General features: G+C 34.7%; 1 protein-coding gene across 5 annotated transcripts; it reads right to left on the minus strand.

Moving 5' to 3' along the window:
• Positions 1-320: 320 nt before the first annotated feature.
• LOC108555782 (serine/threonine-protein phosphatase 4 regulatory subunit 4) lies at positions 321-10,198 on the minus strand. 5 transcript variants are annotated; one of them, XM_017911596.1, is made up of 16 exons: positions 10,025-10,198; positions 9,073-9,323; positions 8,877-8,950; positions 8,461-8,567; positions 8,046-8,275; positions 7,795-7,923; positions 7,618-7,724; positions 7,342-7,533; positions 7,110-7,268; positions 6,849-7,031; positions 6,319-6,765; positions 6,124-6,241; positions 6,000-6,045; positions 5,887-5,906; positions 5,762-5,804; positions 321-5,093 (listed from the first exon to the last, which is right to left on the minus strand). In XM_017911596.1, exons 1-16 carry the CDS (start codon positions 10,063-10,065, stop codon positions 3,959-3,961), a joined length of 3,282 nt encoding a protein of 1,093 aa, XP_017767085.1. In that variant the 5' UTR covers positions 10,066-10,198; the 3' UTR covers positions 321-3,958. The 5 variants fall into 5 exon arrangements, with proteins under 5 accessions (XP_017767085.1, XP_017767084.1, XP_017767087.1 ...); XM_017911595.1 differs by having other exon boundaries at positions 321-5,480; XM_017911598.1 differs by lacking the exons at positions 8,877-8,950; positions 10,025-10,198 and having other exon boundaries at positions 321-5,480; positions 9,073-9,125.
• Positions 10,199-12,338: the final 2,140 nt, after the last annotated feature.

Genomic DNA, 12,338 nt, shown 5'->3' on the forward strand with positions numbered 1-12,338 from the left:
AAGATATTTTTGTTTGTATTTCGTTTAGCTGTGATATGTTAACGTTACATGTTAAAAACTTGTATAAATACGTTGTCTAGACTTTTTAAACATAGATTAATTACAGTTTTGTTGCTGAATAGCCGAACGAGAGTTTCCATACATATGATATAGTATATCAATATTTTTATTCCGTTGGAAACAAACCTTTACGAGTTTTTTATTATTTCTCTTTATTGTACACCTATTTAACTTCTATGATTTACAACAGACTTAAAATTTAGACTCGAAAGATGTATTTCACACAAAATTTAAATAAAGAATCATTTTATTTACGGATTTACAGAGAATGTTATAAGAAAATTTAGTCTGTGCCAATACTTTTGTTCAGCATTGTATATTAAAACAGATGTATAATATCGACAGAGCCAATAAAATCTACGATCGCGTTGTTCTTTAGTTTCTTCACATTCAACACAGCTACACGGCTACACAATATTTATCGGTAAGAACGCATGACACAACGAATGCGTCATTAGGTATACAGTACAAGATTCCTATGACGCAGATGTTGCATCATCGAGTGTGAACGTGTTAATTAGATTTTGTTTTCTTTCTTACAGATATACCTCACAAAAATACACTTCTCTCTGTTTGTAACATTCCTTATTCTTTACGGGAGCAGTCATGAGTAATAAAAATATCGTTCGACGAATTTGATCGTTCATAATCGCGCGCCGTGAACGTGACTTCGCGTTATTTGCTTCCTTTTTCTTCTCGCATTTAAATACATATGTATCTTTATTTTACGTTACTTTTATTTTTCTTTATCATCACAAATTACTCCTTCCGGAAAGAAACACAGGCCATAGCGTTCGGTATGTTTTTGCTACAGTTTCTAACGCGATAATTCAATTGACGCTCGACGTGCTTTTCTTTCTTGTTGTTCGATGGCCACCACGCCATTTTCTTTCGTTTTTTCATTTCCTTTTTTTCCCGTTTTAAACGATCGACGAGCAACAATATTCAGGGTAAAGAAAATTCTATCTCTCGACATTGCTCGATTTAGTTTCTCTCTGCTCTATGTATGTAAAGAAACGAATACATTAACGATCACGAAAAACGAGTGTAGCACGAGTGTGAATATTTCTTATTTATAATATACTGCATATTTTTACTTTCTGGCACAAAAGTTAATATTACGTATGGTAAGATCTGTACAAAAATAAGGAGCAGCATTTTAAGCGGTTATCCTTGGCGAAAATTCGAGATTCGAGAAACTTTACTTTCTCCCTGTGTTTTTCCTAGTAATCTTCCTAACATGCTCGAGTAACGTTCTTTGTTCTCTACTTTCGCTTGCTTCTCTTCGAACCGCGCCTCCCCGTGTTCCTATAGTTGCACATTTAACAATTTGTTCAATTTCGTTAAATCATGTATACTTATTAGTGTGTGTGTATATATATATAATATAATATATTCTAAGATTTCCTATAAAAAAGAAGTCATCGCTTGTGGTAAATCAACAGCCGTGCGATTCTGCGAAGCCCATACACCCTTTCTGCGATCTCAAACGTATTTGTAAAACGATCGAACTTTACATCGGAAATTTCCTTGCTCGATAGATGCAAGTGACATCTATTGCGTGTTACGCGTATTTATTAATTCGTCTCGCGCAATCGCACGGCTGACGCTACCCTAAAGTTTTCTATAAAAATAATACAACAAGCTTCGCTATGTTATTATATAAATCGATAGCCGATCTTACAATTATAACAAAATAATTAATATCGTTACGCGGCAACAATCGATCGATAAATTGCATTTCTTTCTAGTCCCTAAGCGTAAAGAGTTGTGATCTATTCTCGGTGTTCAGCAGCTTATACAAGAAAGTGTACATATGTCTCTTGTTTTTAGACGGTAAATCAATAACGATTAACTGCTATACAGATGAACCTCGTGAAATCAGATTGACTAGCGATTATTGAAAAACGTTCTATATAAAATCGGGTTATATGATCGGAGAAACGAACGGAAGAAGATGAGAAGTCGAAACTAAACGAATGAGCATCGAGCGTAACGAATTAACGAGTTATAAGAAGAATAATCGATGACTCGATTTATGAACAATATTTTTATAAGCCTACTCTAACTACGATAATCTTTTTGTCCGAGCAACGTACCAAACCACGATATTAGATATCGTATACATGTCATGGTAGTTGCTTGATACATGTATTTTGGGCGTTCAATGTTAGTTTTCGAAGTTTCACCGATAATCTCCCATTCGACGATACCGTCATTCTCTTTCTAGGCGTTCAGCTCGCCAGCGTCTATTCAATGGCACTTGCACTGTAAAGCTTACACGATATATGTACATGATACAAGTACATAATGCCTTTAAAATTTTGTACGTGATACTTAATCGTATCGTTATATATCATCTTTGGCTTCGAAGCGTCTTATATCTTTTCTCTTCATCCTTCATCCCAAAATACATCTATTAGAAGCTCAATGAAAATATTCTGCGAAGATATTATACGTGTCCTTTCGATATACACCGTTATCTCTTTTGTTATTTCGTTCCATCGTAAATTTATCGATTTTCCTTTCCCTCGATACTACTTTTTAGTTAGACATTAGCTAAATTGTCTTGGTTAGTCTATGTACATATATTTGTATATGCGTGTGATTTTCTTTATGACTGTATGATATTTCCGTAGATATTTCTCGTTTTAAGACACAACAGTAACTCCAGTTCATTATACAAGGGAAGAATTAATCGTTCGACGTGTTTACAGGGAATCGGGGAATCGAAAATCCCTAAAGTTGCGTTCAAAAAGTTATTACATTTCTAGCGAATTCGCTGGTTCTTTGAATAAAAATTAACCATTAACATCGACGTTCGTAAATCGATCGAAAATTACGACGGCTATAGTATACAATGTTCCCTACGTAATGCGTTACAATAATGCAAACGATTAAACCATAGTGCTATTACAGGCATTTGTATGGTATTAGGCTGGTTTTCTGTAAATTCAAGCTTTACAAATTAATTATAAATTAAAAAAGTTATAAAAAAGAAACAGAGGTAAAATGTCTGAGTTAGGTTAGTGCCTCCACTAACATGTTACAACTGAATTCGTTGAAAGAAGAAAACGAGAAACAAGCAAAATACGAAAATGGTATCGAACATTTAAGAAACGTCGCTTTACAGACGTTGAAATTAGTCCTGCTTTTTACAACTATTTGAGACTAGACCTAGAATTGGCTATTAAGATAATTAAACTCTACTTCGTTATTTCGCGTGTAGACTCCTAAGCATAATTATCTATTAGAATATATTCGATCAGTGAGTAAACTTTGATAGAGCAATACGTATTAGATATGCAGCTATAAAATTAAAGTGCAAAATAGTCTTATCTTTTTACTTTTACGAACTTCGATTCGGCATCATTTAATAAAACAGTCTTCCAACTCAAGCATACGTGTTCGTTTTTACTCGAATGTTAAAATACGCGGTACACGTTCTCAATCGATGTACTGAAAGATAATTTTTGCTTTTCGTAATGTGGGCGTACGATACGATAAAGTAAAAACATATATTACTGATAACGCGTAGAATGTTTCAAAGTTTCATCATTCGATCTCTTTAGTTTCTGTCAATTAAATGAGAATAGAAAAATACATAGTTAATAAAGAGTAAAAAATATAGAAGACCGAGTAAAAATGGCACGAAACTGTAAACTAATTGAAATTACTTCAGAGACAAACAGTTTTTAAATACCGCGCCCTTCTATTAAAGAAAATGCTAAATCTGGACATTTTAGTTTAAAAAATAATAAGAATAAAAAGTATCCCACGAAATCTTTCTAACTTTCTGACACAATATGTTTGCAATTAGATGCGAACCAGCACATACGGTTATCTCCTTTTTTCCTTCTTTTATCTTGATACGTTAAATGCGTTCGGTCTAGTTACACTAATAGAGTTGATACTCCTCGAACTTTCGGCACAACTTATCGATTTCTTCGTATCTTAACTGTGAACCCACAGGACTGGAAGCCCTTGTAGCGGGTGCAGTTCTACTACGACGTACAAAACTTCTTAAGGGTATTTTGCTATGTCCCTGATTATGATTTACGTCTAACGTTGAATATCGTCTTAGAGCCCGGCTTAGTCGTTCTGACGGTGTATAGTCAGGCACGTCTAAGCTATGTTGTTCTTTCAAATTAGGCTTAGTTTCTTTCGTGTCCAATATCTTTAAACTAAAATTTGCAGAGTGTCGTTTAGTTCTGTCGAACATGCACTTCGACTGCACAGCTTTAGGTCTGTCCTTAACTAGTATCAGTGCGTTCCGCCGTTTCATTTTATCGTCCATCGGTCTTTCTTGATTTACGCTGAATCCAAACCTTGATCTCATTAGTGGTCCAGCGTACAATGAATCCTTTTTGTCGAGTTGTTGATTCTCCTTCACTAAACTCAAACCCTCCTCGTAATCAATTGATCGTAATCTTATACTTTTCGCTTGATTAGCACCGTTGGTTCTCCGCTTTATACCGTCCTCGTATTCGGCAGAAAAATTTCTCTTAGGCTTTCCTTTGTCAAAATTTGCAGAATTTCGTTTAGTCCTATCCAATGTACACTTTGACTGTACAACTTTTGGTTTATCTTTATCCAATACTAACGAATTTCGTCGTTTCATTTTATCGTCCATTGTTCTTTCTTGATTCACTCCAAATCCAAATCTCGACCTCATCAGAGGGCCAACATACACCGGATCCTTCTTACCGAGCTGTTGATTTTCCTTCACCAATCTCAATCCATCTTCGCAGTCGATGGAAGTCCTCACATCGTTTGGTTGATCGGCATTCGTTCTTCGTTTTATACAGTCTTCATACTCGACGGAGGAATTTCTTTTAGGCTTGCCCTTGTCGAAATTCATACTGGTAGGCCGAATATGATTGACATTGAACGATGTTCTTCTTTTTCCAAACATGGGATCTTGTAAATGTGGTATCTTGGAGGTGCTCTGAGAGAACTGTACCGGTATCCTGATACCAGCATCCACGAGGAATTCGTCGTCCGACAGCATTACAGGTATTTCAGGCATAGAACTACAAGGCCAACAAGAGTTATAGTGAGCATCAAGCGTTCTTACATTGGTAGTATCCTTGCTGGTAATGTTAGTGGGACACCCGTGGGCATAATCTCGGATTAGTAGGAAATCTTGCTGTAATCTGCGCCGATGTTCTCTCATGATAGCCAAGAAGACAGACTTTGCATAATCGGATGGGGAGCAAGAATGAAAAGCGTATTTTTCCGCATAGTCGCATTCACACGTTTCCGGCCATAATATAAACGGCAATGCTAATTTTGACGGATTTTGCTGAGTCTTTTGCGTTAGATAATCACTGCACGATCCATTGTCAAAGTTAGTATGGGTTGTATTAATGTTCGAGTTGGTATGCCCTATTCTTTCCCAAGGATGTGTTAGTTGAGTTCTGTTAGATGCAAAGCATGCAGAATTTAATATTAGGCTTCTACTAAAATTGTTAGTAAAGTAAAGAAGGTAGCGAGATTTAACTCTACTTTTCATCAGTTCTAAAGATTCTCTTGTCTAATCTCGATTATATGATTCTTATATGAAATGTTGATATAAACTTTATACTATAAAGCTTAAAATTAAACTTTACTTTATTTGAAAATGTGACGAATACGTAATACATGATTATTACATATGTGATAGATAATAAATAATGTAATACATATATAATATTTGTACCTTGTTTTTGATCCTTCGTTTGATAAATGCGGTGATACGACATCTGTAATAAATATCATCTCATTTTAATTACCGGTATCAGAAACAGTTTGCACTTGAGGAATGGCAATGAAATTAATATTTACCTCTTGATGATGTTTGTTGCCTGAAAAAGAAATAAACAGAACAATATATAATGAGTTAAATAAAAATGTAATAAGAAAATTATTAAATATTCGCATTATAAAGTATAACTTACATTGTTTTCGAAGTATCGGCAGTTGTACGTCGCCACGTCGTCGCACCTACGATCATAGTATTTCGAACGTTCAACTTGTAATTATAATGATTATAGTAATTTATCGAAATTTGTTTTCGCGTACCTTTCTTCATGGTAGCTCCTCCACCTGGAGATTTCTCAGCTCCCATTCCTGATAATCTTTTTTCTTCCTCTAACTTCCTAGCATCCTTCAACCCGTGTGATGAAAGTAGCATAAATGGCTGAAACAAAATATTTTAATTATAACTTTAATAATTACTTTTAATTATCAAATCGATTTATATTTTATATTACTTACAGTTCGACCTTCGTATTTAAGTGTTATATCATCCAATGTTTTTACAACACTAGATAACATGGCTAGTACGTCTCTATCTTTTTCACTATTTATTAGATGCGCTAGAGTCGATTCTAATACAGTTAACAATTTTTTATCGGCCGGTATCTGTAGCAAACTTTTTAATTGTGGTAATAGAGAAACTACTTTTAATCTTATATTAGCTACAGGATCTTCTGCCAAGTTCATTAAAACAGTGAAAAAATGTTCCTTGAAGTATACAGAGGAGAAGATTTCCAAGGCCTCTATCATCAAACGAACAAACATCATCCTCACGTAACAACTTGAATTATTAGCTAATCCTGAATACAACTTGGTGCGAAGTTCTACCCTCTGCATAGGTTTCATATTGTAACGTAAAAGAAAAAGATATAGAGTTCCTGCAGAGAGTCGAACTGGTATTGGCCTCTGGAAATTAAAAATAATAAAACATTGTATTGTGTTATATATCTTAGCACTTACTACATTATGTAATATATCTTAAAACTTACAGCATGTAATATTCTGAAAAAGGCCATTGGCACAAAGTATGAATATATAAAATCACTTGGAAAGTATTTAGGTAATATCTCAAGCTGTGAATGCATTAATGATACTAATCTCCAATTGTGTGTAGCTGCTATTTCTGACTCACATTTCAATAATGCTCTGCCTATTTCCATGACAGTGGAATCCTGCAGTTGATAAACACAATTATATAAGTAAGGTAAATATATTTTATTAATGTTTTGCTAAAGAAAAAGTATACAAACCATCTTATCTACTCCGATAATTTGACTTTCAGCCAAACAATCAAGTGTTAATCCTATATGAGGAACTAAACCTTGTAAAACTTCTTCAGAGTTATCTTTTAACAATTTGATTAAGTCCGTTTTTATTCGACCACTTTTTGGACCCAATAGTTTGGCAACCTGTGCAATAAATTGTAAATGTTTATAAAACCATTCACGTTATAATTTTGTATTATAGTTGACAAATTCTTACCTCATGGATTCCACACGCGACAGTTCTGCGTACCAAATAATAATGATCGCTCGCTAATGCAGTGAATGTAAGAAGTAATGCATCTGTATCATCGGCGGAATTTAATACAAAGATGAACATTGCCGGCAGATTAAACGCGCAGCATCTTCTACATTCTACGTATTTTTCATCTTCATCAAGATTAATATTCATCTACAACGATGTAATTTATGCAAAAAAGAATTATATTATTGGTGTTACTTAATTTTGATTGGGATCATATTCATGTAGACTTACAAATGGAAGATGTGGTTTAGACTCCTTTTTCATTGAAACGATACCCATCTGTGCAAGTTGTTGAAAATATTTTAAAAACCATGTTTTCTCCGCGGGTAATAAACATTCTAAAATATCAATTGGACATTAACTTATCACACTCGTGAAGATCAATTACAAATTAATAAAGGATCTTACTTTCTAGGCCAAGCACAATTTTTCCGAATTCTTGGGCAATGACACAAATCACGTCATCATCCGGTTGTACAGACTGTGTATTTTCACATAATTTTTTAACAAGTGGCACTATGGTAGTTTTTATGGTGTCTGCAAATAATTATTTCTACACTGTATCTTGATCTTAAATTCGCATTTAAAATTAACTGAAACATTATTTTGCTACGAAAAATTTGGAATGCTTATGATGCATAACTAATCATTAAGCATACCTTCTTGAAGATGAGGTAGCAAATACGCTATTGTTTGTACAGAGGCGCATCTTACATTGCTTTCTTCATCACTTGCTAATTCTACGAAAGATGGTAGCAAAGCAGATTTTACAGACTCAGCACCAAGGTCTTCAGCAACAAAACGTAGCTGCAAGCAGATACTAGCTCGTACTTCACTATTTACATCCTGACAGAGGGAGTGTACCATTGGAAGAACTTCCTTCTGTATCCTGACAACAATTTTAATACGTATACTTATTTAAAAACTTTATCAAAGCAAAATCATCATTTGAAATATTTCTCAAACATTATATTTCCATACATTTAATTTTATTGTTCAAGGATATTGTTCAAAAGTTGGTACCCCCCAATACCATAAATTATTGAAGATTTTGATAAGATGAAACATACTCACAGAGCAGAATCAAATCTTGTACAAATTTTTCCTAATATCTTGCTGCATATTATCCTGGAGTGGATAGGTTGTGACAATTGTCCTTTGCTTACAGTCAATGGAAGAATCTGTATAATTTTATTTCTATTATCATTCGAATGATATTACTGTTTTTATTAAATTTAAATAATATTTAAATTTTGGGAATATCATTGAAAATATGCCAAATACATAGCATCTCTTTGCAACAAATGAGTTTTGATCGAGCACTTGATGCTTAGTCTAGTGCCAAATAACAAACATAAATCAACTTCATCATTGATCTCTACTATAACCATATTATAAGGTTGCAGATGTGCTACAAAAATTACAATACATTTGCCCTTCTAAATGATAATATTTTCTGAATATCAATTTCTAAGATCATCTATACAAACCTGCTTTCTTATGACATCTACCGGCAGTAACTCTATCACATCCAGTAAGGTCTCCAGCCATGCATGACAGATAACTTTAAATGTATATATATATATATATACATGTTTAGTTACATAGAATAATACCAAACGCATGAAACTGTTAATATAGGTTTAACTAGCAACTCTAATGTACAAGTGAACAAAATTTCTTTACCTGAATCACGCTTTTCAAGCAAATCTAAGATACTTTGAAGGAATGTTCGACTGAAGACATTATGATTGACAAGTTTTTGCTCTAAGATCGTTTTGAATGTAGATGAAGCTGCAATGTGGAATTCCGTGGATGCAGTAGCCAATGATTGCTGCAGTTTTGGCATCACACGTGTCATACATGATTCTGAATCTGTAGCTAAGAGGCTTGGTAATGTTTGTATAAAATTGAGTTTTTGAATTTCATCGCCTTTCCTGAAATAATCATGGATATAACAGCAAAGAATATGAAATGATAATTCTATTAATTAAGATTAATTATTATGAAAACAGTGATTTTTAAATATTAATTATTCATCATTATAAATTAACAATGTAATAACTTATTTATTAAGTGAAAAACTTTACAGCATCATCAAATTTATAAAACCGATCTCGTCATCCTCGCGTTATTTTCCCTAAATGTATGCAACCACCAAGGACAGAAATCTTTATGTAACACATCCTTTTGAAGCATGTGACAATGTTTTCACTGATACACTGTGCATATATGAAAGCATCGTTATATTCTTGCGATTCTCATTTCTCGTAGCACCTCATTATTGCAATAACACACTTGTTATTACTACATCGTTATGCAAAGAGGAAAACGACAATCGATAATACTGTCAATCTTTGAATAACCTACACCTTGAAATCTTATTACTTCGAACGGGGTCTTAGCTAACTGCTTACGAGTTACTCGTAGAATGTCATTTCTTACGAGTGTCTTTAAAGGACTATAATTAGCAACGCTTAGACGACAGGACAGTACACTCCTTGAACGACGCTGCGTTATTTTTAGAAATCGTGTATGGGTTCGTACGAAAGGGAAACAGCCGAGAGGATGAAAAGACGGACGACGATTACGGGCAAGATTCACTAACTAAAAAACCATTCTCTATTCAACCACTCACCGAGGGGTTGTGCTCTTGTATAGAGCTTCCTCTTGCAACATTTTCAAAGCGCATCTTATTCAACGATAACACAAGAAAGCGGTAAAGACCGATTAATTTCTTTACGAGGACGACGATACACGCGTACGCACTCTCATGACGCACTTGACGCAAGAAAAACAACACGACGGAACGTAGATGACAACTAAACTGGGCTCCGACTCCAAGGTATCGATTATATGTGACTTGTCGTACGAGGCGTCGAGCACGCCCGAGTTCAACCGAAACGAACCGAACACGGCCTACGTACGGCAGTAATGAAAACACGTAATACTGTGTCGCGCGTAATACAATAGAGCGATGCGTTGATCGGCACTCAACGTTGTGTAATCGACAAACCGATGTGGTCATTTTGCGATTCCCGTGTGATGATGCATATCACTTTAAGGAACGTCATTTTTATATTTCTTATGAAGAATACCGCTTAAAATCACATTGTCTTTTATAGCTTGTTACGCAACTCTGTGACGCGAATTTCGTGTAATACATCGACCACGATCGAAATGTTCGAAAACTTGTAACGTTTTACGGAATGCATTAACTTCTTTACATTTCAATTAATGTTGCTCTGAAATTCTACCGAGAAATAATATCGATATGTATCATTTGCGCAGTAAAAATAACCCGAATTTTTACGGCCATTATTTAAATTTTATGAAATTAATTAATGACACCACAGCCTTGATACGATAATCACACGGGATTACGTAGCTTAATTCAAGGTTTTGTACAGTGATTTGTCGAAGCACTATGCGCAAAATTACTATTATTATCCGAGCCCCAAGGATATGCCGGTTCTGTAAAGAGCTGTGTGCTGGTAAGATGGAAGACTCGGTTTTCACTTTCGACGAAAGTGAATCGTTATTATCCGGTATTATCAATATATGTGTATATAATTTTCGTTCACTTACGTCAAAAGATGAAGCGCCCTCTCTATAGGCTTATTTTCCAAACTAGGATCTAAACTGTGTTTCCTTAATTGCTCTTCATTCTACGAATGCATGTTAGATTACTTGGAGGAAATTCTATTTTTAATGAACACATAATATTACGTACTCTTATATCAGGTATAGGCTTGTCTAGCTGAAGACTAGCGAATTCTTCATAGTCCATAAACATGGTGCATGCATTTTACGGTTGGTGCTGTAAACGGATATAACCCCATTTATTTGAAAGAATAGATCAGAATAAGAAACGCATATTCAAGTGGTACTCGCGTGAAAGTGAAAAACACGATCGCTCGTGATGATTTTCAGGAATAATCATTGAAATGCTACACGTAGCCGCTCGTCAGGAATTGGTGTAGTAGGGTGCAAGAAATGAATGTTGATTATCGAACACACGCAACTGTATAAAATACGAAATATATTTACTTTTCATAGCATGTCGTATAATTTAGGTAAGTATACATACCTTACGGGCATTGCATAGGGTATATCATATACGTTTAGCGATATAAAAGATTACAGTTTACATTAATATATACAAGAGAGCGAAAGGTTTGGATCGTGATTGAACAGCTCCGGTGAACTTTCGCGTGTATCTTATAGGTTAAGACGATCGCGCTTGCATTCTCATACGAAGCATTCTACGACTTACATGTTCTAAGTTTAAAAACAGATAGAAGACAAAATGAGATAACTATAATTATTAGAGAGAGAGGAAGAACGGGTTACTTAATTGTCATGTTTATTCCGCAGAGAACCAATTCGTAGCTAGAGAACAAGAAGGAAACGTGGAACGCAAATGTACAAATAACACGAGGAGAATCCTGATAAAACACGACGAAAGTCAATGCTGTATTCTTGTCCCTTGGGGGGGAGTCTACGAATAAAGGTGTGCGCTTGACTACGTGATAATATTTAAAAAGATGATGCTAGAGCGACGAATGAAAACTAACCTCACTTTGTCACTCTTGATGCGACTGCAATAGAATTTGCATTTTATTATCGGTATTCGTTCCACAGATATTGACGCCTAACTCTCTCTCTTTCTCTCTCTCTCCCTTTCTTTCTCTCTAGATGGTAGCTCACATTCGAATATTCGCGGAGACTTTTTCTCCTTTCTGCATAGTATGCTCCTACTTTACACGCTATATATATTTTATTCTTCTTCTTGCTTTTTTACAAAAATTCTTCGCGTAAGAAAAGAAATTATGAGTAATATCATCTCGACGCAAGTCTTGTCCGCTACAGCCTATACTTAATAATAAATGTCTCTATATGAATATCTAATACAAAAAAAAAAAAAAAAAAAAAAAAAGAAAGAAAATGTA

Source organism: Eufriesea mexicana, unplaced genomic scaffold (assembly GCF_001483705.2).
Source record: "Eufriesea mexicana isolate 0111107269 unplaced genomic scaffold, ASM148370v2 scaffold265, whole genome shotgun sequence".
Classification (NCBI taxonomy): domain Eukaryota; kingdom Metazoa; phylum Arthropoda; class Insecta; order Hymenoptera; family Apidae; genus Eufriesea; species Eufriesea mexicana.

Excerpts from the sequence above, each read along its gene's own strand:
- LOC108555782 (XM_017911595.1), bottom strand. The coding sequence starts at position 10,065 with ATGTTGCAAGAGGAAGCTCTATACAAGAGCACAACCCCTCG. Across the intron at positions 8,951-9,072 it reads GCTTGAAAAGCGTGATTCAG|TTATCTGTCATGCATGGCTG; the intron begins GTAAAGAAATTT and ends ATACATTTAAAG. Across the intron at positions 8,568-8,876 it reads TAGATGTCATAAGAAAGCAG|ATTCTTCCATTGACTGTAAG; the intron begins GTTTGTATAGAT and ends AAAATTATACAG.